We start from the raw sequence: 27,605 nt of genomic DNA on the forward strand, positions 1-27,605 counted from the left end.
TTATATTATTATTATTATTATATTATTATTATTATTATATTATTATTATTATTATTATTATATTATTATTATTATTATTATTATTATTATTATTATTATTATTATTATTATTATTATATATTATTATTATATATTATTATTATTATTATTATTATACTTTATTAATTCTCCCAATGGGCTTTTCAGAATTAATTCTATGTGTGTATGTATAATTTATATAAATTTTTTCAGTAAAGACACTAACTAGCCCCGGCAACAATACGTTGGGGTCCACGGGGGCGTCCACAAGATTAAAAATTACAAAATGTTTCAAGAAAGTAAGGACCATGTACAAGTTGGTGTGACCCCAGATATCATAGACTTTTGGCCTTGTAGTTAAGTAAGACTCGGACCATCTCAACTCAGTGCCCGATATTCCAAATAGTGATCTTTTAATTTATGAAACAAAATATTATGATCAAGTGAGTTGAAAGCTTTATGAATATAAAAAAAAACAATGCCGCTCAATAGACCATTGTCCATATTTTCGTAAAGAGCATCGCACATCTAAGTATATATTGGTCTTCAACATGGCCTTTTATGATCGAGGGATACAATGTCCGCAGATATTTTAAAGCTTTGACAGGAATATTAAATATGTAGTCCTGTGGACTACTACTCCTGTGGACTACTACTATTGGATATGTAGTCCCTATACGCAATCGATGTATTACTCCCTCCTCATTAAATTAAGAAAATTTGAAAAGAGGATAGTAGTAGGGCTAGGGACTCCTTGTGCGAAGAAATTTGGCTCATTTAGAAGAATATCGACTGGCATGTTTTGCGTGATCAAACGAAGCTGGTCAATCTTTTTCAGGCTGTTAATATTCAAGCACCCTAATCGTAAGCCTAATGAAATCTCCAACTTGTTAAATAAAGTATTAAAGTTACCTTTTAACGGGGTTACACGGTTTACAATTTGGTTAACAGGCTGGTAGAGTCCGGCAATGAATTGAATCAGATGTTATTTTCTTCTGCGGATGCTTTTGTCTAGAGGGACAATTATATTTAACAGATCCCCAAGTTTTTGAATTACTGATCGCTAAAAATCCTCATGGCTTTGTCTTCGCTTTCTTGGAGGAGTTGGTGCACTGCCCCCTCGGGAAATTTAATAATGTGGACTGCTAGGACCGAAGGGCCGAGCCCTTCGCGCTCAAATGGAGCTACTGCCATTTAACAGCAAGTGTCATCTATAGCCGTATTGTCAATAAACGAGACGTCCAGTTTCGAACAAATATGCTGAAGTTCCTTACTGACCTCATCAATCTTATCAGGCATAGCAACATCGAGTCGCGACGTAATTTCTGACAGAACGATTTTTGAGTATGGGAATAGTGATTTTTCTTCCACAGCAAGCAATTTTCTGAGCATATTCAATAGCAGATTCTATAGAGGGAGATTGTTCGTCCCTGCATGCACAATTAGCTACATGCGATTCTAAACTATCAAAATTGATCTCCCTTTCGATTTCATCGGCGGATTTTCCTGGAAATGTACGCTTATATAACTTCTTCCTACTGAGCTCCCTTGGTTGAATATTTTTTATCAACGAATTACCAATGACAATGATATTCGAACCGATTACACCCGTTTTAGCATTTTGTTGTTTGTTTTGGTGCTCACCCGTAAATTCTTCTTGGCCGTTTACTCGCATTGTTTCATTGCACTGGGGGAGAGAGCTAACAGTAAAAACAGTTTCCTGTATTGAGCCTGTGGGTACGTGATGAAATTATACCTTTTTGCTGCCTTCGATGGCCGCCTTTAGTTTATGTACGAATCCGAAGTTATTAGACATTTCAGCTGTCGTGTTATTCGGCAGATTTAGATTATTCAAGCAGGTTTGGTTGTCCTGTGCCAAGGCCGTAGCGAGATAAAGCGTAGCCAAATAAACAACTTTTGCTCTAAGATCTTTTATTAAATTGTGAGCTTCCTTCAAGTTATTTCTCAGATTAGCTTTTTCGCTATCACTTGTGCTCGATTTGCATGGCTGTGAATTATCTTGACCGTCATATATCCATCAGTTGTTGCATATCGCCTTCGATACGCTATATAGTTGTGACACTAAATCGCAAGAATAACATACAGAGTTTAGCACATTTCTGATCACTTTCAACTATAGGGGTATACTTCGGTTAGGAGGTTGACTACCGTTGATTTGGTTTTCGGTATTGTTTTGTCATCGTTCAACAGTGACGTCGACTGAACGCCTTTGAGCATGTTTTATTTCTGAAGGTTTCGCAATGTTGTCTACATCGTGACCTTTGAGATTATACCCAAGGTAGCTGATTTCACGAGTTTCTCTTTAAGGCTGTTATCATCATCTTCGATTACCATGAGCTTTTTGTCTTGCCATACCATTTAAGCGTGTGGTTTTTACTCGCGAATTTCGTAGTAACTTCTTCACCAGTATAGATTTCCATGACCCGTCGATGCCCAAGTTGCATTGTACAAATACTTTCAGACTTTCACGTGCCTTTCCAGACGAAATCCTCGTTCATTTTGAGTAGGTTTGATTGCTTAAAAGGTGTTAACGTTATAAGCATACTTTAATTGTTCTTGTGAGAGAAGGCATGACCGGTCGCCATGTTTATTGCACAATTTTTTTTAGGAAAATCATTTTAGGATATACGATACCCACAGAGGAGAGAGGACTGGGGTAAGAGCTATGGTTGGAGCCCGTCCTCTCTTTTCCTCTCTCCACATTTCGACCTTTCGGGTGTCCTCAAAAGCTATGGCTATGAAATATTAATTCCCTCTGCAAGGGGTCACACGGGCAATATCAGAATTTAGTCGCTAGTTTTATCAAGGAAAACTTGATGAATTTCATCGTCGCTTAACTCCCCAAATCCACCATTTTGTTTACCTTTCTCTACTAGACAGATATGACCTGATCTAAGTCTAGAAGAGAACCAATTAGATTGCACATTAATTATTTCATATCCTGTGCTTGTGTTTTTGACACGAGAACATAAAAATACACACAAAGACGACAAGTAAATGAACTGCGAAAGACCATTATAAAAGCGAATATCTTTTAAATTCACATAGCCTATGAACATTAAAGTAGAATAAATTTTACTTATCTAAAGATGTCTTTTAAATATTTTCGTTTGTATATCCAACTTTAATCTCGTTTTATATTTCATTACTTAATCTCGATTTGAATAGTGGAGCTAAGCTATGGAATAAACTCCCTATCTACACCAAACTGGCTGAATCAATTCACGTATTCAAGAGCCACTTAAAACTTAACTCTAACGTAATGAATATACTTAAAAACATACTGTAATACCTTCCAACCATAATAATTATCTGGGGTCACACCAACTTGTACATAGTCTTTAGTTTCTTAACGCTCTTTGTAATTTTTAATCTTGCATGTGTACGCCCCCGTGGAAACCAACGTATTGTTGTCGAGGGCGGTGTCTTTAAATAAATTTTACATACACATACATATATACATATATACCGAACCGCGGCCGAACCGCGACTGCAGTGTTAGGTTATTTCTGGACAGCACTGTATGTAATTCAGATGATCGATGTCTCCCATGCAGTAATTACTCTTGCGGCTCGATTTTGATATTTTTGTAACCTGTCCTTAAGGCCAATTCCACAATTATCCCATAATGGGCTGCAGTAATCGAAATAATTATGTTACGCTTGGGAGTGACCATTGAACTCAAAAGAACTTTCATATGGGTGCAATTGGGTTGAGTACGTAACTTTCCGCCTTTTTTCGCTGTTACTGTTTCTTGGCAAATTTAAAATTGCCTTTAGTTCATATAAAAAAAATAGTATAGAAATTAATAAAGAAAAAGTATACAAACGAGGTAAAGTTTATTATACTTTTTTACAATAATTATCGTGGTTTTAAGAAAACTCGATCGCTTTTATCAAAATGACTTTTAAGTTCAGTTAATTCATATTCTATAAAACGATTTTAATGTTGGAAATAACAACAAAAAAGAAAACAAATGCGAGGTAAAATTTGTTATACTTTTTATTGACACAGTATAATTTAATTTAAGAAACTTATTTATGTTTTCCGAGCGAAATAATAGTCAAAAGCGGCGAAAAATCAGAATTGTATTTCTTTCATTTTTCAAGTTTGCAAAAGTCCATATATAAACATAACTTTACACGGTTCGCCCGAAGATATGGATCTTATGTTTTCGTTTTATAAACAACAGCCCCGTTTACACTACACTACACGAGATATTTGGTGTATACGGCACGGATAAAACTGGCACCCGTACTATTTTTATCCGTTATCCGTGCTTGGACTACCTATTTAGACAGTCCAAAGTACCTGTAAAAGTGGCACGGTCGGAACTTTTATCCGTGCCGTACCAAATATCGCACGTAGTGTAGAGAGTTATATAGTTTGACGTTTACGGCAAACCGCGCGGTTCGATTCCCACCGTGGTCAAGCTAATTTTTCAGCTTGCCTGGTTGCTGACTCAAGAGTAGCAACATCACATTCACATTTAATATACACACCTGAGTCTTTGCATTATGACTATCCATTTAAGACGCACTGATATGGAAGGGGACTAGACTGAGTTCCGCGAAATATCAACTACTCGAACCATCTTGACTTTGTAGCTCAGTTGGTAGAACATTGAGCTAGCAAACCAAAGGTCGCGGGTTCGATTCCCACCGTGGTCAAGCTAATTTTTCAGCTTGCCTGCAGCCTCGTACCCAGGCGCTTCAATAATAAAAAATAATGTTGCATTCAGTTATTGAAAAGAGGTCAGCTAAAAAAAACGCGAGCGCGTGGGGGTGCTTGGGGTGGTTTTGACAAATTTAGCGCCTGGCAGAAAATGAATTCAACATGGAAACAATCAAATGAATAAACAATATAATACAATACAATATAATTATATACTATAATTACTTGAATTAGATCCAGGTTTTTACAGATACACCGGTTTTTAAAAATGTTATAGGTTGATTAATATTGAACATTTCATGTTACAAATTATATCCGATAAGTATCACGTATGGAATCAATTTACTTTTAAACTCAAGTTGTTGCCATATCGCGTTCAATACATCCTCGGATTATTAAACCTGTAAACAAAGGAATATAAGTTTATCTTTTATTTCATGGCCATGTTATGTTTTGAGTTTCGGGTTTAAAATTAGCAATCAGACACTCTATGCTTTGATACTATTTAAAAAAGCAACTTGAAAAATTCAGATAAATAATGTTTACGTGTAAATATGGGACTTCATTGCAAAGAATTCAGCCAGAGTCAGTTCACTGGCCAGAGTACATATATTCCATAGAGCCAAATCAGCCAATTTTTTATCTGTATATAGCTAATCTGTGCGTGATTAAACTGCTAAAGTTTTTCAATGAAAAATTGTCTTAGCCAATCAGAAGTTGCTAATCACCAGTCCTTACTCGTTCAAATTTGCTCGTGCGCACAAGTGCCATAAACATTGAACGTCCACGGTACATGACATAAAATTTGGACAACTTTGGATTCCGCTATGTTTTGTCACAATACCCGGGTGTAATCCAAATCTCCGGGAGGAATTAGTACCCTCGCACGGCGCTCTGCGCCGGCTCGGGGATTATAACACAAATTCAAATTGTGCAATGAGAAAGCTAGATTTCTGCCACGTAATCGTGAAATTTTTCTCAGTATCGCTCTTACGTCATCCGTATTCGCTGCAACGGCAGATTTTTTGATATTCACCGGTGAATATCACTCATATTCACCGGTGAATATTAATTCGCAGAAAAACGCGTGGCCGACGCGTGGTGCCCGGGCAGGAACAGTGTTGCTGTTTTTTTGAAATCAAGAAATTTACGATTCTTACGAGAGAATTCTCGACGAAAGAAATACAGAAAACACAAAAAAGTTGACTAATGTTAAAATACGTTATACGGTAACTTTTTTATGCCCAAGTACTTTTACGGATTTATAGAAATACTATTCTGAACCTTTGTACTGTATGTTTGGCGATTCTACAAGCTCACAATATTTTTCGGTATAATATTGTTATAGATTTTTATTTCTTCTTACGCGAGGTAGGAGATCTTTACAAGGGTTTACTAAAGTTCATTAATGTTCTCTTCTTTCTCCGTTCTTCTCTTCTCTTCTGATTATTCGTCCTTTCGGATCTCGTTGTTTTCTGTTCTTGTCTTCTTCGTCAGTTCTGTCGTTGAGCTTCCTAACGTTTTATAAGTTAATCTTTACTCCGTCAGTCCACTGAAGGTTGGGGTGTTGTGCACGCCCTTTTATAGTAACGGTTGAGGGAAACTTGTAGACGTCATCAACCAGAGTGGGCTGATCCTTATCCAACCAATCAGCGTTGTAAGTTAGAAATGTGGGTTGGTCTTAGAAGCTCGTTCCAGCTCTCATATCTTGTTTGTTTAAGGCGTTGTCGCACTAGTCGAGTTGGTCTTCTGCTCAATCGATCAATACTTAAAAATGTTCACAACTTAAAATATTCATCATCAACAACTAGTAAAATATACCAACAATACGTCTGTGAACAATATCTTTCAACTTAAACTATTTTCACTCTTATTTTATCGAATTGAACTTTTGATGACGTAATCTATTACATGCTTGACCGAGCAACATTTTTACCACAATTGATTGACATAAGAACTTGAATGGCCTACAGCACGCACACTTTTTTAAAGAATGCAACCATTAAGATAAGTGACGACTTAAGACTGTTTATCCAGGTATCAGTTCTGAGAGGATTATAAATATTTTCACCTTATTACTCATTTAATCCCACGATATGTCATACATGAAAGGGAAAGGCGATTAATGTTTGCTAATGGCCGAAAATTATATTTACTCAGGCGTCTTGTGGCAAAAATCATTCACTAATCCCTGTCATGCAATTGATATTCCTATTTTTACAGCTATTTTTATATGCATATCTCTAAACACAATAAAGCTTTGCGTAACAATATATATAATTTATAGACCCTCTGCTCGGGGGATTCGGCAAAACATCTCGCCGAATCCCCCTCATTCCAGGTCTATAAATGATAAATATATCTTTCGTCTTTCACAGGAGGTGCAACACACCGTGGAAAACATTTTGTCCTGGGATTCACCGCTCGTATAGATAGCGTTTTTTACAGTGGAGTGAATAAAATATCAATATCTGCATTATTCGATACATATGTCAATATTTCTTTACACAAATCAAGAAGTGCACGTCTCAGAAACAAGTTCATAAAAGCTGGGGACGTTTTCAAATACAAGATGCCAACATGGATAAGAATGCGTTCAACAAGGGTAGACACAAAGGGCATATTGGTAACATCTACCGCAGATGTGGCTGTATCTTGTTTAAGCCAGGCACGATTTACTTCTGACAGTTATCTTGCATTGCCTACGACAAAACTGGGTCGAAAGTATGTGGTTGCATCTTATGAAAAAACAAATTTGGGGATAATTTCAACTGAAGACAACACAGTTGTCAGTATCACACTCAATGCCGACGGGGTTCTTCGATACGGTCAAAAGTTATACAGGAAAGGAAAAAATATTGTGTTGAGATTGAACAGGTTGGAAACATTTCACATTGACCACAATGCAGATCTTTCTGGGACAATTATTGAAGCAAATAAGGCTATAGCGGTTCTATCCGGTGATAAATGTGCTAAGGTTAACACTAGGTTTTGCGATCATCTCATCGAATTCCTTCTTCCCGTCCAGAACTGGGGCACAGAATTTGTAGTTGCGACAACAGGGCAGATGAACAAGAAAGCTGGAGACATTTATCGTGTGTTTGCTTATGAAAACGACACTCGTGTTCGCAATAAAGATGGATATCGTCTGCTACAATCTGGGCAGTTTACTGAATATGATTTAGGGGATAAGTTGGCTTCATTCTTCGAGTGTAGTAAGCCTTGCCAAGTTGTCCAATATATCAAAGGATATTTAGAAACGCGAGGTATAGAGGTTGATTCATCATTGCTTATCGTGCCGTCTATCGATCATTTCCTCGATACGTATAATGTATATTTGTCTTGGATGAAAGAGAACGAGTTCCAACATTCTGTGACTCTCCTCACTAAATCCTCCCAGAAAGAGGGCCTCTTAGTGAATGGAGGAAACACGACTTCACTCCAATGGCAAAACATTGAAGGAACTAAATTTTCGTGGACAATTCTTCAAATTTCAAGCAAGTGCACAATATCCCACAGATCGCGTGATTCGTTATTTGGCGCCTTGGTATTTGGGGAAGCTGCATACCATTCTCATGGTTACCCAGCTGGATTGAATACTCTCATAGCGAGATCAGGTATGAGGAATTTTAGGGGCTACTGGCCGTAGTATAGAGGAAAATAAGATATTTTGTAATATATATCAATTTTTTACTAATTCAGTTGTATCCAAATTAAAAATGTATTCATTACTCGAAAATAGTAGGAGTTAGTTTACATAATTTGAATCATTGGATTCTCAGAAATGACATGCTGTGAAGATTGAAGATGTGGCACTTTTTTATTTCTGTATAGTCACAGCCACTTGGTCTCGATGGTCTGAATGGTCCGAATGCACTGTTTCTTGTAATACGGGAATCCAAATGCGAAAAAGGACATGTACAGGAACAAACTTAATACTGAATGACAACCGGCGGTGTCCTGGAGCAGATTCAGAAACTCGAGAGTGTGCAACATGGAAATGTCGACGTAAGATTATATTAACTTGCCGGGCATTGCTGTGTATTTTGCGGGCTAAAATGATAAATTTGCCGGGCTGAAACATATTTTAGCCCCTGGTATAAGCCAATCAAAAGAATGACTTAAGTGTTTACCTATTGCATAAAGTTAAAGTTAATATAATAGTAAATGAGTTCGGAACAAAAACACATTTATGCCCGCAAACATCAACTCTATTAGCATATTTAGATTATCTAAGCTAACACAATTTATAGGACGAGCTGTTGCCTCGGTAGACTATTGAAATCCCGTGTTTAAGAAGGCTCCCAATAGTCATCTATTTCTCGTGATTACTATTTGGTAATGTATAATTAAGTTTGATTTAGTTGCTCAAATTAGGATCCTGCCCAGGCGGGACGGGAAATAGAATACGTCCCACTTTCTTATGCGATAATCGGATCATCATCTAGTATTAAATGTCATGATGGAAAATGGTCAGATATCCCACCTGAATGTGTAGGTTCGTATTTTGGTTTTTCTTATTTTTACCATCCAGATAATTGTAGTCTTAATTGCGAGAAATATTTAGTTAAGGGAAAACAAGAAAAAACAAGAGTTATGTGTCATTTTGTTGTGCGTAAAATTCTTTTACATTTATTTTTAGCTTTTTGCAGAAAAATGTCATATTAAGAACGGCCAGGTGCTTGGTGGCGGATCACTGGAAGGGGACGAAATAAGTTTTGTTTGTAATAAACACTACATGTTGGTTGGGGAAAAAGCTCTTCGATGTGAAACCAATGGTAAATGGAACGCCTCAGAGCCAAAGTGTAAAGGTAATTAGGTTGTTATTCTCGAAATTCTACTTCTTCGAAATATTTGTCAATGTTGTTTTGTCACACGGTAGTTTCCGGAGTTTTTTCCATTAATTCCATTGATTCGGTTTATGTGTGAAGTAGGTGACAATAGAGCTAAAAATCGATGAGATGGCCGTGATTAAAACCGTTTTCTATTATTTCAGTCGAAGCTTCATGGTCGAGGTGGGGAAGATGGACTGATTGCTCAGTTTCGTGTGATAATGGAATTCAAACACGCCAAAGAACGTGCATTGGGACAAATTCCGTTCTGGGTGATAACACTCTATGCGGTGAAAAGTCTTTGGAATCTCGGGCATGCGCAAACTGGAAATGTCCAGGTAAAGAAAATGTAATGCCAAATTGTACGCACTGGTATAGCTTGAGCACCGGGATTTGACTGATGGCCAACGGACGTTAAGATACATTTGACGTAATCATAAAAAAGGCATGCCAGCCGACGATTTAAAGAAATAAAAAAGTAAAAAACAAATTCCTTAAAGACAAGATCTTCATTATGAGAGGCTACAACAGTCTGTTTCATCCGTTTAGGATTGCCACCTGAAGATTCTAATAGTTATTATCGAGCAATCATTTAATGATACAGCATCTTTATATATTTGTACATCAGTTACAGACACAAGCACCACTGGCATGCAGGAGCAGGCCTCGCAACGTCTTTTGGTTCAACCCTCCTTTCAGTAAGAGTGTCGGAACCAATCGGTTGACCGCAGCTTCCTAAACCTGCTCGACACACAGCCACACAACACTTCCCACCTAGACACAGTTAAGGTAAACCACAGTTGTATGGGCAACTGCAGCACTAAGAGCACCTTTCCCCCCTAAGAAATAAGTGCGTGAGTAAGAACATTGCATACAAGCTAGGCAGCTGTCACCACTAGCAATGCAAACACGTGTAATCAGAAAAGAATCTTCCGCGCCGATTACATTATGCGAAAAAAATATTACGAACCATTCATTGGTTTGCGGCAATGTGGGACAATTTGCGACAGAATGTAAAGACAGTCGATTTTAAAAGGGGTTAGTCACGCACAACATGAACATGTGCATGACTCAGTATGACACCCAATTAAATATAATGCCAGCTACGCCACAGATTGTTTGAACGCCTGGGCCACCACGTTTCGTCCAAAACTACTTAAGCGGCGTCATTTCGTTATTTGTCTACCACCTGAAGATTCCTATACGGATGAAACAGACTGTAGTGGACGATTTTGGTAAGCAAAAACGTAATGTGATTACAAATATGTGATTCCGGTTTTTTGTCAAAATAACTTCTTACATATCGAGTGAAGTTATGAAACAACTTTCAATAGTGAGACAAAAGACTAACTATAGATTTTGATATGTCATAGTTTTTTAAAGAAATTCATGGAGATATTACTTTTCAAAATCGGTACAATATTTTGGGATGTCTCTAAAATATATAAAATAAGCTGTAAAAAATTGGAGGTGAGTTACCTTTTCTAATTATATTTATATCAACATCTTTAGATTGTAATAAAATCTGCACAACTGGGAAGCTGGATACAACATGCGATGCTTGTATTTGTGACGATAACACACTAAGTGGAGTGGTCAAAGACAACACCGGTATTCTCTTGGAGAATGCAACCATTGCTCTTGCCGAGTTTCCGTTTAAAATATTAGGAAAGACGGGTGTTTCTGGGAAATTCGTATTGAAAGGATTCTGTATTTCAGAGGACAACATCATCGTTAGCAGAAAAGGCTTTTTACCGCAATCAATTAGAACGACAAAAGTTAACCCTACTGCAGCAGTCGTGACAGCAATCTTGAGGAAAATTGGTAGGGGACAAAATTAAAGTAATTTCATGATGTCGATAATATATTATATAAACATATGACTTGGTGAAAACTTACTTTGGCGTTAATTCTTGTTTATATGAGTGTATTTTCAAGCAAAAACGGAAAAAGGAGAACTCGGAGAAAACGCATCCCCGCGGCTTTGTTTGTCCCATCAGTCACTTCAACCCGAATGCCTAGCAAGGAGCTCCCCCCTACCGTGAATAATCAATAGCTCAATTACGATACAGTTTGAAGATCTTGGTAAAAAAAGGCGTAGAGTGTGAACCAAACCGCGACATGCCTATAGTCGTTTAAGATTTTCTCTAAATCGAAAAAAATTGAGCGCGCGACTATGAATTGAATTCGATGCATGTGGATGCTCTGACAACTCTAACCGCGACTACAGGGGTGGATCCGGCACTAGTGCACTAATTTGCATTACACGAGAACTGCTAAAAAGAACCACTTTGCTTTGTAGTGCACTAGTGCTGAATCCACCCCTGCGCGACTATCCTTGCACTATTTCCGGCTAATAATTTCTTAATCACTTTAATCGCAGCGGTCAAGATACTGCCGATTTGCATCAAGGACTGATTACGTTACTGATAACAATTTTTTAGACTTCCCAGAAATAACATCTCACCCTGAAAGTAAACTACGGCTAGAAGGTCAACCTATCACATTATGTTGTGAAGGAAAATCAAGTACAAAGGCAAAATTCGAATGGTATGTTTTCCTTCGTAGCCAACATTTCACAATGCATAGAATAATACATTTCATTCAATTAATTTCAAAATTAATTTTATTATATTGCCTTTTCTGCACACATAACTAAATTTTCTCGTCAATTAATTACCTAAATGTATTTATAAAGAAAGCAAACAGATACGAAAAGATAAAAAAATCTTCGGATTATCCCCCTAATTGTATTTTTTTTAGGACGATTAATGATCGTGGAGCAGATGAATACCAACATGATGAAATACAAAGCAGTAAATTGATTATACCTCATGTTTTTAAAAACATGAGTGGGGAAATAAAATGTAGAGTTTACGATGATCACGGAGCAGAATTTTCAGATCCTGCCAGGATAACCGTTTTTAGTAAGTATGGTGGTATTATCTACACTATACGTGTTTTTCTTTGGACGGAAAAGAAAAGGATGGCCTGGCGAATGTCTAAATTGTTTTAATATTAATATATTTAACATTTATATTTTAAGTCTTATAGTCGATCTTAAGTCTTATATATGTGCTGATAGCTGACAAGGCGCGCAGCGACGAATTAGCTATATTAGTCATATACGATGAGAGTGAGCAGAATAACTTTAACTGAACAAATTTATTCGTAATTTGGACATTATAGTGAATACAGTGAAAAAATTTAATAGTTAAATTCCTTATCGTGTTTTTTTCTCGAACGTTTTATTATACAGAAAAACAGAAACAAACTCATATGTTTTGTAAACCTATATTTTAACCTACCGTTCAGCACTTTTATTTCAAAGTTTCGTGTCCTTTCGGTGCACTTTGGTGTACTTTTATCAAGGAAATTTTGAATTTCATCGTCCCTTAACTCCTAAAAACTTGCCGCCATTTTGGTCACGTTTCTCTACCAGACGGCAGATATGAGCTAATAAGAATTAATATCAGCTAATATCTGTCTAGTATAGAGAGCCAATCAGATTGCAAGTTAGCCCAGCGCTTTCATGTGTATATAATAAATATCTTACTTAACTCCTTTAGTGCATTACAGTATATATCTAGAAATGCAGAGACCATCGCCATTTTAAACCAACGTCCAAGCTCTGCGCCATGATGACAGCAATATCTCACAAAAAAGTCTGCTTGTAAAAGAAGGCACGTTAATTACGTGGAATCAGGTCTCCGGCCTGTCGGAATTTCAATAACAGAGATCAGAAATTAACCATACTTGAGCGAATTCAAAATTAATAATTTCTTATTGACCGAGCGCGAGGTCTTTACCGAGAAATATCGGGCCCATTACGGGAAGGTGCCGGTCCATTACGAGATAGTAATTGAACGCTGAAAATTCTTCTCAGCCAATCACTGAACTTCACTTCACCGGAAGTGACGAATATAATAATTAGGGTTATCGGATATGTATGTTATTTATGCGAGGGCCGGATGCAAAAAACTGTGCCTGAGGTCTCCTTGACTTTATTGACTTTATAAAACAGAAAAATATGTCAACAAATCCTTAAAAGGACATCCTAGTCGGAGAACAGCCAACGAAATTGAAAATATTTGTTACCATAGCAACGGCAAATCGATTAAAAAAATAACGCCTATTAACGGGCGAAAAAATGTTTTTTTTTATTTTTAACATTCTTTTACTCTTTTCCAGAAAGGTTTTCCGCACATTTTAGCCGTACGTTACTTTGGTTTTATCGTTTTGTTCACATTTCCCACAGGGGGCCGGATGAAAAAAACCGGCCCGCTGTGAAACGCTCTTCAGCCAATCAGATTGCTTCATTTACATAGTTAAAAAATAACAACTTTTATTGCTTTCTAAACCACGCAGTGAGGACTTCAAAGTTTACTTAGTTAAGTCCCGTATACACTTCCAATTTTTTCTGCGATTTTATGTGCGATTATTGTCTTTTGATGGGCATGAAGGATCGAATTAGCTACGGATGTTCTTATCGGTGTTACGGATGTTCTTGATGTGACTTATTTTTCTTTCACAGCTCTGAAAATAAGAAAATCGCAGCAAAAATCGAAAACTCAGTCTTCCAAAATATATTACCTTTCATAGAGGTTGTCTCGATTTTGAAATGTTTTGTTGCGTGAACACCTTCAAGCCTTATTTCCACCATCTTTTAATTTGGTTTACAAGCTCCTTCTAAGTCTGAAAACTTTATTTTAACAGATACCACCGATGATAGCTGCGATCCAACACCATCTCAACACATAATTGCACTGCCGCAGGGCTGCACGGCAGGAGAAACAAATTCTGCTACTATTGACGTAGGTGAATGTGCGAGAACAAAATGCATCGCACGAGGTCTAAAAAATATGAACGATTGTAGAGATAAATTCTGTTGCCAGCCAATTGCTACAAGGAACATCAAGGTCGTTTGTTTGCAGCATTCGTTTGACATAAAAAGTGTAACAAAATGTGGTTGCGGCGATTGCCCTGTGAAACAAACTGTTGTTAAAGGAGTAGCAAGAGGAGGTCCAGACAATAAACCTTTTAAATATGGATATATTTATCACGGTGATAAATATTTGGCTCGTACTGGAAGGAAGGGTGATTTCTCATTTAAAGTTCCTGGTGATTTTTCTCGCTTTGTTGTAACGTTTAAGGATAAACGTAATTATAACAATTTTCAGGAATTAACAAAAGTGATTCCGTTGGTCACTGGCCGTAAAACGTATATAGAAGTCCGACTGAAGCCTCGGCCTGAACCTATTAAAGTTGATGCGAAGATGGGCTTTGAGATTTCCCTGGGAAACTCGCAAAATACCCGTGGATTAAATAGGTCAAACGAGGAAAATGTAGTTGATAATGACGACGCACAATTAGAACCTGCTGTAGCATTTGCTGTCCCTCCCCAAGGCTTGTTGACAGAAGATGGGGAAATTTATAACGGGACGGTCAAGGTTGAAGTCAATTTTGTTGATCCGAGAAACGTTACAGAAGTGGAAGAAGCCGATGGAGACTTCACCACGGTAGACGAAGATGGCGAGGAACAACTACTGGAGACTTTTGGTGTGATAAAAATGGATTTTAAAGATGAAAACGATAAGAGTTTGCAACCTACAGGGGACATTGACATTTCACTTGATATTGATAAATATAATATTACTGAGAATGAAGTAGAAAATATAAAGCTTTGGTACTTAGAAGAGAAGACTGGAAGATGGCGCATTTTGGACACAAGTTGGAAGAAGCATCAAACGAAGCGATCGAAGAGATCAGATAAACATATATCACTATTTACTACCAAACTTAATGCGAGAGAATTTATTCGGTTTGATCTAAACTTAGATAAGGTGGGCGGAGAGATTTATTTGAAAGTTATGGCAGAAGACACCACAAAGAAAGCAGAGTCAGTGCTTATTACAGTATTTGTCACGCAAAGTAGAGTGAATTATAGATATCAATCGTATAACATCGAACCGAATAAAGCACGTTGTATAAAAACATTTCGGACAGATGAATTTGCGGAAATACGGGCTGTCGTTGGTGATCAATATCCACTAACGCCAAAGGAAACAGGTTTGGATGAGGATGTTATAAAGAAATCACATAGAAATAACCTCAGAAGGATCGCATCGATTTTTCACAATGCAAACGTTAAATAGGCCATTGAGTAATAAACCCTCGCCATTCTATGAAGATGAAGCTTCTTGCCTAGCAGGTCCAGAGAAATATAGTTTCTTATTCGAGATGCCTGTGCGCGAAGAATTAAAGAAAATTATAGACATTAGACAAGTTAACGATCAGGACTGGTACACAGAAAATAAAAAAGGGGTCGTTGTATGTTACGTACAAATTGCGGTGGAGAATATCAACGAGTGTCCAAATAAAATGGCAGCATTCAAAGTTGAAAGTATGGGCGCTACCAAAATTTCACAAGGGTTTGTCACAGTATCGATGACAGAATCCAAACCCACTGCCTGTGCTGAATACAAATGCACCCGAAGTGATAAACATAATATGACTGTAATTGTTACGTCCCTTTTCCCTGGACGGTTTACACAAGATAATCCAGCGACAAAAACATTTATGAGGAAGAAGGAACAGCACGGAATGGATGGTATCATATACGACAACGGAGTGTTTGTGTTCCGACCGGCACATTTACGCACAAATATACACATCGGAATATTTCATGGTCGAAATAGAGTGAGTCCAGATGAGGATGGAAGAAAGGATGAAAATGATGCGTGCATGGAAGATTATGTAACAGCTGCAATAAGGTTTAGATGTGCCATTTACTGAAAATGATTGAGTTAATTTGACAGCCGTAAATGTTTTAAAAGCTACTGATTTATTAAACGGGTTGTATCAAAGTGCTTTTCAGTAGAGGTACATATATATCAAATATAATAATTTAATGAAACGTTAACGTTTAAGCAAATGCTTTTAATGCTTGCTCCACAATAGAATTCCGCAATGTCCACCGAGATGAAATTGTATCATGCACTATTAATTTTCGATGTCACCAAATTAATCAAGTATACGTTTTGTATGTGTTTTTACATTGATGAATAAACAATAAAAATAGGGTTTGTTACATGGGGTAAAAAAAGTTTATTCACTGAGCAGAGTGATTTTTCCGTTTATTTTTCCATTCTTTTAGCCTCAAATGTTCTCTCAAATTAGAGTTGACTAATCTGTCTTTCATACCTATCTTCCAACAAGGTCAATTAAAATCCATCAGTCAGATCGCCCGTGGATGACAAACAAACTTAATATTTGGATTAGAAAACGCTAGACTGCTTTTCAGAAGAATGGGAAGGAATGGTCTAGTTACAGGTATTGGAGGAATAAAATCCAAGATGAAATTAAATTAGTCAAGACGCATTATTATACACATAAAGTGGCAGAATTAAGCCAGACTAACCCTTTGAAATGGTGAAATCAGATAAAAAATCAAAAGCTTATGAGACAAGATATCAAGCAGGAGTGGTTACTATTAATTTCTTAGCGGCAATGAAAATGTTAAGATACATTTTTTCAAAAAGCCTCTTAATAAGATGGCGGACAGGAAACAGGCCTCTAAGCGCGCTGCGCAAAACTTAAATAATTCAATACAAAATTCGCCCAGTAAGCCAGTTCGTTCCAAAATTCCAAAACCAAATGATACAAAGCAGGCTAAGGAAGAAGAAAATAATATGGATGTGAAAGAAATGTTTGATAACATAATGAAAAAGCTTGGTAAGCTTGATGTGATCGACAGCCGTATGAAAGCAATGGAGAAGGAATTGACTGAAGTTAAAAGCTCGGTCGAATTTGTTCACGCAGAGGTTCAAGACCTGAAGGAAGAAAATAAATTATCCAAAAAGGCAGAAGAAAAAACGAAGCAAAGAATGGAGAAGCTGGAACAGATGAACGCAATATTAAATAATCGCGTCATTGACCTTCAGGCAAGGTCAATGCGCAATAATCTTATTTTCTACAATGTGAAGGAAAATAAAGAAGAAAATACAACTAAGGTGATCCACAATCTAATGGAAAGTCATTTTGGAATTGAGAATGCGAAAATGACGAAGATTGACCGCTCACATAGAATGGGGAAACAGCGCGGATCAAAACCACGGGCCATTGTTGCCAAATTTAATTACTTCCCAGACAAAGTCCGGATTCTGGCGAACGCAAAAAAACTAAAAGGTACGGGTATAGCTGTTTCGGAACAGTTCCCAGAAGAAATTGTGGCAGTAAGGAAACGTCTATTTCCAGAGATGAAGAAAGCAAGAGATGCTGGCAAAAAAGCTAAACTAGTAAGAGACAAACTATATATAGATGGACAATTATACAGGGAAACCACAACAACATAAACCAGATAACGGAATCAAATTACAAACCACTCTTAAAATTTTTTTTTAATCTTTTTAACATAGCACCACACTAGGACACAACAACCCACCATAAACATCTATGATAACAACAATTGTTTTCCCTTTCAGAGTCTTAGGTTCAACAAACATTTTAAGCCAAAGTTGTATGGATAGGCTAAGCCAATTAAGATTTAATCCTTTTCAACAAAATCAAAACATAGCGCTTTCCGGCAATAATATGGAACTTGATAACACTTTCAGTCTTTCAACTTAAATAAAATACGTTGCGACTATTTCCTACCGAAAGATTTTAAATCACAAATTGAAAAAAGAAAAATAACAAAAAAATTTTCGCTACTACATTTGAACATAAGGAGTATTGCAAACAAATTTGATTCACTCAAAAATTTGATTGATACGTATACTTTGGACATACCTTTCCAGATAATAGGACTTACTGAGACTTGGTTGAAAGATAATAACATAGATTGTTTTACTTTAGATGAATACGAATATTTCGGCTCAAATAGACCAAATAAAAAAGGCGGAGGTGTTGGTTTATATGTTTCAAAACATTTAGAGTATAAAAGTCGAAATGATTTGGATAAAAACGTAAACGATATAATTGAAACAAGATTCACTGAAGTAAAGAATAAAGTTGGTAAAAATATCATTATTGGTGTAGTGTATAGACCACCAAATGGCAATTTTGAATCATTTAAAACTACAATAAATGAGATTCTAGAAATATTGATCGAGAAAATAAACCATGTTACTTAATGGGAGATTTTAATATTGACCTGTTTAAATCAGGATCTTGTGATCATACAAACCAATTTGTTGAACAACTTTTCACTTCGTCCTTTTTTCCGCTAATCACAAAACCAACGAGAATTACTCATCATGCTGCGACACTAATTGATAACATTTTTAGTAACAATATAGAAGAACTTAATGAAAGCTTCAACGGTATAATCTTTAGTGATATTTCAGATCATTTGCCAATAGTGCACATGTTTAATACAAATTTCTCCAGTAAAAACACCACGAAAAATGTTAACACACGAAAAGTATCATACCAAAGATCATTTAATCAAAATAACACAGAGGCGTTCAAAAATTCCATTAAAAACCTTTCCTGGAATAAAATCATGAATGAAACAAATGATCCTGATAAGGCCTATAATGAGTTTTTAGAAATGTTTTCGGATATATATGAAAAAAATTTTCCACTCAAACGAAAACAATACAATAAAAAGATAGACAAAATCAAAAGTCCATGGATGACAAACTGTATATTAAAGTCAATCAGGAAAAAAAACAAACTCTACAAATCCTTCCTTATCAATCGTAATAGCAAAAATGAACAACGGTACAAAAATTATAAAAACAAACTAAATCATATTATAAAAATAGCCAAAAAAACATATGAAAATCAATTGATCAAATACAAACAGAATTCTAGAATGGTCTGGAAAACACTTAATGAGTTACTCAATAAGCCCAAGAAAAGCGCAAAAATATCACAAAGCTTTGTTGAAACCAACTCATTAAATATTTTAGATGACCCCGAAGAAATAGCTAATCAATTCAATGACTACTTTACTAATGTTGGACCCAATTTGGCAAATAAAATAAAACAAAATGACAATAATAATTTTAATAAATATCTCAAAGGTAACTTTGGGTCTAGTTTTTTTCTTAATCCCATCACAGAAAATGAATTAGAAGTTGAACTAAAAAACATGAAGCCAAAAAAAAGTTGTGGATATGATGGTATTAGCACAAGCATTACAAAAATAGTAGCTAAAGAAATCTCTAAACCATTAACACACATTTTCAATCTAACATTTACGACTGGAATCATTCCAGAAAATCTAAAAATTGCGTTGATTACACCAATTTTCAAGGCTAATGACGAAATGAAGTTTGAAAATTACCGACCAATATCAGTACTTGTTTGTTTTGCAAAATTGTTAGAAAAACTTATGATTAATAGACTATCAAAATTTATTGATAAAAATAAAATTTTATCAAAACATCAATATGGATTTAGGAAACAGAGATCAACTGAACATGCATTGATTGACTTTATCGATAAAATCACTAATGCAATTGATGAAGGTAAATACTCTGTTGGTATTTTCCTTGATTTATCTAAGGCATTTGATACAATTGATCACAAGATTCTGATAAAGAAATTGGAACATTATGGTATTCGGGGAGTGGCCAAAAAATGGTTTGAAAATTACTTAAACAATAGAAAACAAATATTGAAATATAACGGATTTCAATCCGAGCAAAAGATTATTAAAAGCGGTGTACCACAGGGATCAGTCTTGGGTCCTTTATTGTTTCTTTTATATATAAATGACTTACAATACTGCAGTGAACTGATTTCTGTTGTATTATTTGCAGATGACACAAACATTCTATATAGTAATGAATGTCTTAAAAAATTGAATGAAATCATTCAAGTCGAAATTAACAAAATTTCAGATTGGCTTAATGCAAATAAATTGTCTATAAATACAAAAAAAACCAAATTTATAATTTTAGAACAAAAAAAAGAAACTTAAACATACCATTAACATTTCGATCAATAATAACAATATAGAACAAGTCAAAAACACTACATTTTTAGGGATTGTTATTGATGAATTCTTGACATGGTGTAACCACATGGATTTGATTACAAAAAAATAATTAAATGTGCAGCAATTATTTCCAGGATAAGGCATTTCACAAACTTAAACTCTTTGAAACTAATATATTATGCTTTGGTTTATCCATATCTAACGTATGGCAACCTAATATGGGGTAACACGTACAAATCCCGTATTAAAAAGTTAGTGAATATTCAAAAAAAAATTGTGAGATTAATGACTTTCAAATCTTATTTTGATCATTCCGAACCAATTTTTAAAGAATTGCAAATACTCAATTTATTCAAAATAAATGATTATTTAACAAGTGTATTCATGTTCCGATATTTTCATTTACAAAATCTTCCAGAAATATTCAGAAATTATTTCTTTACTAATAGGGAAATTCATAATCACAACACACGAAACTCGAGATTACTACATAAAAAGTTTAGTAGAACCAACTACGCAAAACATACTCTTGCTAGTAGAGGCATAGAAATTTGGAATAATCTCACTGAGCAATGTAAAAAACCAAGATCTTACGACTCCTTTAAAAAATAATTAAAAAACACTTTCACGCTTAGATAAAATAACATACTCCTTATCACCTATATCACCATACTCCTTACTATTTTTATTCTTTTAACATATTCCTTATCACCTATATCACCATACTCCTTACTATTTTTATTCTTTTTTCCTTTTTTATATATATACACTATTTTTATTCTTTTTTTCCTTTTTTTTATATATACATATTAATATACCTTTGACTTTGTATCTTTTTATTATAAAAAAATAACATTCGAACTGACATTATATTTAAAATCAGTAACTATTTTAGTTCAGTAAACTAGGGGCCTAAAATAAAAGCCATATGGTTTCTGGTAGGCTCCTAGCCCAAATTTGTAAGTTAAAAAAAATTTTATATCATCTTTATATCATGTAAATATTGGGCGCACTTATTAAAAAAAAAAATACTAGCAGACAAAAGTAATGATTAGTTCTTAAGTATAACTGAGAATTTTTCACCGTTATCCCCATCATTACCTTCTTGCTCAACTCAGCACGTGCCAAATGAATTCCTTGTCTCTGACTCTCTGGCTTTCGTCCTTACAAGTTTACAAATCTATTGGCATCAAGCTGTGAAAATTGTGAAAGCAGACAGTTGGTTGGATATCCACGTATGCCTTGTTTTTTTCGCAAGATTTGCCAAAGGTATGGTTTTGTGTATACCAATACTATTGGTATTTCATGGTATATCGAGAAACAGCGAAGTGCTGGAAGCAAATGCTATTTGCAACAATGCACGAGGCCTACATGGAACCGACATTCATCGAAATTAAAACGTTTAATGGCGCTGCTACTACAAAGGAAGGAGTGACAAGCAAGAAAACTGCTCAAGTTGTCAAAGATCACGACCACCAACCTACGAAGGATCTAGCAAATATGTCCAATCGCTTTTGTCGTTCGGCATGTGGGAATGTAGACGGAGAGGACAGCGAACGACCATCAGGCTACCCAAAAACTCCGTGTCGGCTTGTCGTTGTTGAACAAGCTTCGTTCAGTGCACTGACTGACTGCTGACGGACTTCGATGTGATTTGGCGATAGTAGCGAGAAATCTTGTACAACGCGGCCTGGTAACTGCACCAAGTGACATAACGACCACATTGCGTTACATTGGACTGATCATGCCACGTTGTGATCACGCGCTTCATCGTGGTATCGTCTATGGTAAACCAGGCGGCGCAACGCTTACGTTTGTGAAATTGATGGAAGTTGAAACATACCAGAACCGATTACTCGCCAACGATGCGTTAAGGGAAAGAATTCTGAAACACATGGCCAGAATAATACACCTGCTTTTACGCACGGCGTACCCAACTTGCCCTCCGGAAAGATCTAACCTCGCGCGTTTATTTCGCACAACGCCACCCCTCGTTCTTTTCGAAACCAAATGGGGTCAATCCCCACATCGTGTCAAACCAGCGCTTAAATCCAGTAAAAACAATAGAGACACACGCTGACCGCTCATATTCAGCGAATGTCATTGGTTACTTTAGGCATGGTTTCAGTACTATGGTACTTACGATACTTGCAGATTGTGATTTGGGATAAAGTGCATTCAATAACAAATGGTTGTTTAATTGTTTAAAAACTGCTTTCTCATTGAGTTTAGATATGTACGATAAATTGCTGATTAGGCGGAGGTAGAGGTTGGAGAAACTACAGCTAAGGTCCACATTTTTCATTGGTGGATAGTTGATAGCCTCTTTCCATATGTCAGGAAATTCACCACATTTGAGAGACGAATTTATTAGACATGTGCATGATAACAGGTAATAGGATGTCTAAACATTCTAACATGAAAGGCGTACGCGTAGGATCAAGTGCACAATGTTTCCTGCCAGTATCCGAGATCAATGTTAGAGCATCATCTACACTGAGAGGATTGAATTTCAGTAGTTTGCATAAATTTGTTGGAGTTCTTGGTACATTTGCTGGTTTATGCAGATTATTTGAAAATATTGACCAAGGTCGTTTACGAGGCGGTTCTAGTCTGGAAAGCTTAGATTATTAGATTTTTGGAACAAGTAGTCTGTTTTCAAATGTTTGTGGAAACAGAATTATATATTGTAAATTACACATTTTACGTCAAAATTTTAAAATGGCAGAAATTTTGTTTTGATGCGGTAAAAATCCTTTTTAGAATTGGGATATCTGGATGTGATAGAGGCACGCATGTTGTTACACAAGTGTCAGAGTATGCCAGAATGTAGCATTAGTGCGTTACTCATTAACCTAAACGTTAATGAGCGTCCTTAACTAAAGCATGAATTATGAGTATGGCTACTTCCACTTAAGGCTGCTTTCCACTGACGCGTATTTTATAGGCACATACACGTACAGAAAATTCGAAATGCTTTCAAATTTTTATTATTTAACATCTAGATTAACTAATGGATACTAAAACATGCAGAAAACTAAGTTCCTTCGATTTATTGACTTGGTTTTTTCAAAGGTAACATGTTTAAGGATATAGACTTTTACGTGCGTGTACGTGCGTATGAAAAACGCGTTAGTGGAAAACAGCCTTTACGCGTTTTTTCACGCACGGAAAATTTTAAATGCTTCCAAAATTTTATCATGTGACACAAGGAAGTTAATTTTTAATGTTCTGTATTAGGAAATGATACAATGTAAATTAATAGCCAATAATTTTTGCAGTTATCACTATTCAGTGGCATCTTACCCTACATTAATTTGTTTTTATCGTTACGGGTGAATGGCGTCTCTAAGGTAACCGCTTGTCGCAATTAATATTTGCGATGTTCTTGCTGTTTGCAATTTTAGTTTCATTTTGGGATTCCTTTGAATTGAACGGGGTGATGAGCTCATCAATAGATAAGTGCTGTTACACGAATCTGGAATAACTGCTGTTTACTGTAATAAAGGTGAGAGTCCATTAAATGTATTAAATCAGGTACTGAGAAGTAATTGGTTAAGTTACAGCTTTTGACTTTAAAATTGAGAATAAAATCGTAAAGTTCCGCATGATAGCGTGGCAAACAACACGCGATAAATGTCGATTACTATACTTAAGTATACTTTCCTATACGGATACAGAAGAGAACGCAGATATTTGATGTGTGATTTTCACATTTCAACCATGCGAGTTAAACCAGTAGTGTAAAACAAAATTATGATCGCGCCATACACTCAACACGTCATGCCACGTCACGCCATAACACATGAACATCTGGATTAAACAGACGATTGCGTGCTGGCAATACAGAAATCATCAAGATCTGGGCGAATTCGTTTATATTTCGGGAACCCAACCTTCTGATTGACTTTGCCTGAAAAGTGTACTAAAAATTCCTCCTCGTTGTTGATTTGTGCTTCATAAAGAATTTCCAAAATGTACTTTTGTTGTTCGGTTGATCATAATTATATGGACTTACTCATAGTGATAAAAATGCATAAAACTTCCCATTTTAGTGAAAAAGTATAAACCGAAACACCAAATCCTGCTAACGTGCTACTGTGAATTGCTGTAAAGAAAGACTACAACAATGACAAAATGACTTTACGGCGAGGATAAATTTCAGTTATTTCACCAGACTGACATATTCATATGTTATTCATGTTGTGCAAGATTAATTTATTTTTAAACCATTGTCTTTACTTAAGAATTAAAAAACGAGTCGCGTGCCTTTATGGTGTAATAATGCACGATTGGGGAATGTTGGGAGAATACGAGAGAACCTTGTAAAACACGAGGCGTAGCTGAGTATTCTTCCAACATTTCCCCGAGTGCATTATTACACCATAAAGGCACGCGACGAGCTTTTTTAATTCTTTTATAATATAAGAAGAAATTATAGGGCAACAACAAAATTTATTTATTTGATCAATAATGAAATTCTCCTTACATGTTATTTAAGATGTTGCTTAGCAACAAAAACTTCAAAAGCTAGAAACGTGCATTATGGCCTCACAATGCACGCGCGGTAGCCAATCAAATTGCTCGTTATATATACTTATATTTTAAATGCTGTTAAAACGAATATGTGCCCCCCCCCTTTCCCAATTATCGTCTCCAGTACTCCACTGTGAATATATTATCTGCCAGAAATACATGCATGCAGAAACCATTACCATTTCCCACCAAGGTAACAAGAAGTAAACATTACCCGGGCTAGTGTTCTTTGTTACACTGAGAAAAAGCATTTATTGAAGTAAATTGACCCTCTCGGCTTAATTGACTCCTAGTTAAGATTTGAAAGTGTGATGCCTCCAAAAATGATGCTTCTACTTACAGTTTAATTTTTTGGTATATAAAGGCCACCTTAACAAGATTTGCAAAAAAATTGCGTGAATAACTAAATAATTATGTCGAATTAAAATATGTGACTGCAGTTACAGAAGTTACTAATAGAAAGGACTAGAAAATAAGAGTTTTCATAGACAGCGGAAGATCGTTGTATTCATTTCTGGAGGCCGTAAATACAATTAATTTCGAAAGGAATCAGTCAGATTGTAATTATTTCATTACAGGCCTAGGAAAAATGAAGAGAGGCAACGATGAAGGTAAATGTATTGTACCCAGACATAGGCATAAATTTTGGTCGCCATTTAAAGCGGAGAAAAGGAAACATTAGTGCACGAAGTCTACTTTTATCAGACATGGCATAGGTATATCACAAAATTTGCCAAATTTGTCATGAGAGAAGCTGCGATGGTTAGTCTTGTAACGAGAAATACATGAATGCAGGGACACCTCGGCTTCTCTGTTTCAATCGAAGCAAAATAATTTTCTCAACTAGCCAGACCTGAGGCTATAAGTTTATAATACTAAATTATTCAAATGAGTCGAAAGCTGACATTTTTATTATTCAGAGAAAAATCATAAAAGTGAAGGAAACATCAGCCGTTTTACTCTGCATCAAGCAGGCAGATTATAAGCACTTTCACAGTTTAAGAAAGGGTTAAGTTTAACCTTCCAAATATCAAAACGGAATAAAATGACTCACAAGGACCAAGGATTGCACAATTATTTATGCAGTCGACAGGAAAAGCTTTAAAGTGAAAGATATATACTGCCATATATATATACTATATATAGTGGTAAAAAATTCGTGCTTATAATATTACGCAAAATCTTGAACAATTTTCGTCGACGTGGTCTGTTTTTGCTCAGCCGAATATATTTTAATTAACATAGAGGGTGACGAAGAACAAAGAGATGGAAACACCAGTGATTTAACTGAGAACGATGCATACGAAGAGGTAAGTTTGTTTGCACTACCACTGACATGTTTTTTATTTTTTTTATTTTTTCGGTTTGACAAAAGAAAAATTAATTACAAACGTATGGATAACCAACATAAATACACAACATAACATGCACAAATTGTCAGGATCAACAACAGGGTTGAACCCGAATAACAGTGACCCGTAAATAATAATAAAATCAGCAACACTGCATGTGATTGCTTTTTCATGTTTAACATAAGACAATATTATTATGACATTTTGGACCGACGGTTTTTCATGTTGTTAAATTGGATTCTCAATATCATAAGTAGTTGTTACATAATCTTTATAATAGTTTAATAAACTATATTTTAACTGACATATAAATCTTCAAATAAGTGTATAATTATATAGATGATGGTAGTTCGTTCCAAATTCTGGCAGTTCGAATGAAATAACTAGATTGATTAAAATATAAGCGGTTCCAAACGTCGCTAACAGTTTATTAATTCGATTAAGTCGATCTCTCCTAACACAATCAAAGTCATCAATTAATAATTCAGACTCAGTCCATGTAGAATTGAGATGAGTTTCGGCAAAGCAAAAGATTATGTTACTTTTTTGTCGACTGATTGCAGCATTGAGAATTAAAAGTTTAATGGCATCAAGCCTATTAGTAATGGCCTGGATATTTAGATAAAAAATGTTATGCCCTTAATTGGAATGTCGGAAAGAGGGTCATTTATCGGCAAGTTACTGGATATAGAAAAGGGAGGGTGTCAGCATTGGATGAGAGTATGTCAACATTATCGTTGAGAGAGTGTGTGGCCTGCCCACAGTCGCTAAAAATGCAGTTAATATGATTGGTAAAAATTATTCGTCAGAGTTGCAACACCAGCATCATTTAAATGAAGGCCATATCTATCAAGTCCTTTTAAATTGATGTTGGAATTATTAATCAGGTGACATCCTTTCATTTTGCTAAGTGTTAATAGTTCCTTATTGATTTCGCGAATTTTAGAATTTGCATTGGGAAAGTCATTGCGGACTGTCAGCTCGGATAAAGATATAGTTGTGTGTGGACAGTTTTCTCTGATTTGATCACACAGGTTACCAATGTTTTTAACCGTAGGTACAGGATGACTTTGACGAGCATCATTTGTTCCAATGTGTAGAATAATGTGGTCAGGGTTATCTCTCATGGCTGGTTTAGCATAATCAAGCATATCCAGTGTTTTAGCTCCCGGTAAAGAGCGAATATAAACAGATTTACTAGTAGTCATAGCCTGTCGAATT

At 35.8% G+C, this 27,605-nt stretch overlaps 2 protein-coding genes, 1 long non-coding RNA gene and 1 other non-coding gene across 4 annotated transcripts; all 4 read left to right on the forward strand.

Moving 5' to 3' along the window:
- Positions 1 to 4,636: 4,636 nt before the first annotated feature.
- Trnaa-agc lies at positions 4,637 to 4,709 on the forward strand. Its single transcript has one exon. It is a non-coding gene; the product is annotated as a tRNA-Ala (tRNA).
- A 2,576-nt stretch (positions 4,710 to 7,285) lies between these two features.
- On the forward strand, positions 7,286 to 7,992 carry LOC114544086 (IgGFc-binding protein-like). The gene is made up of 2 exons (XM_028562825.1): positions 7,286 to 7,905; positions 7,962 to 7,992. Exons 1-2 carry the CDS (start codon positions 7,286 to 7,288, stop codon positions 7,990 to 7,992), a joined length of 651 nt encoding a protein of 216 aa, XP_028418626.1.
- A 913-nt stretch (positions 7,993 to 8,905) lies between these two features.
- Positions 8,906 to 15,700, forward strand: LOC114544088 (cartilage intermediate layer protein 1-like). Its single transcript, XM_028562826.1, has 8 exons — positions 8,906 to 8,983; positions 9,091 to 9,207; positions 9,356 to 9,524; positions 9,710 to 9,883; positions 11,058 to 11,369; positions 11,990 to 12,095; positions 12,309 to 12,472; positions 14,262 to 15,700. Exons 1-8 carry the CDS (start codon positions 8,906 to 8,908, stop codon positions 15,698 to 15,700), a joined length of 2,559 nt encoding a protein of 852 aa, XP_028418627.1.
- An 8,215-nt stretch (positions 15,701 to 23,915) lies between these two features.
- Positions 23,916 to 26,344, forward strand: LOC114544087. The gene is made up of 3 exons (XR_003690286.1): positions 23,916 to 24,004; positions 25,611 to 25,643; positions 26,278 to 26,344. It is a non-coding gene; the product is annotated as an uncharacterized LOC114544087 (long non-coding RNA).
- Positions 26,345 to 27,605: the final 1,261 nt, after the last annotated feature.

The sequence above is a fragment of the Dendronephthya gigantea genome, unplaced genomic scaffold (assembly GCF_004324835.1).
Source record: "Dendronephthya gigantea isolate DGI-Jeju-01 unplaced genomic scaffold, DenGig_1.0 000643F, whole genome shotgun sequence".
In the NCBI taxonomy this organism is placed as follows: Eukaryota; Metazoa; Cnidaria; class Anthozoa; order Malacalcyonacea; family Nephtheidae; genus Dendronephthya; species Dendronephthya gigantea.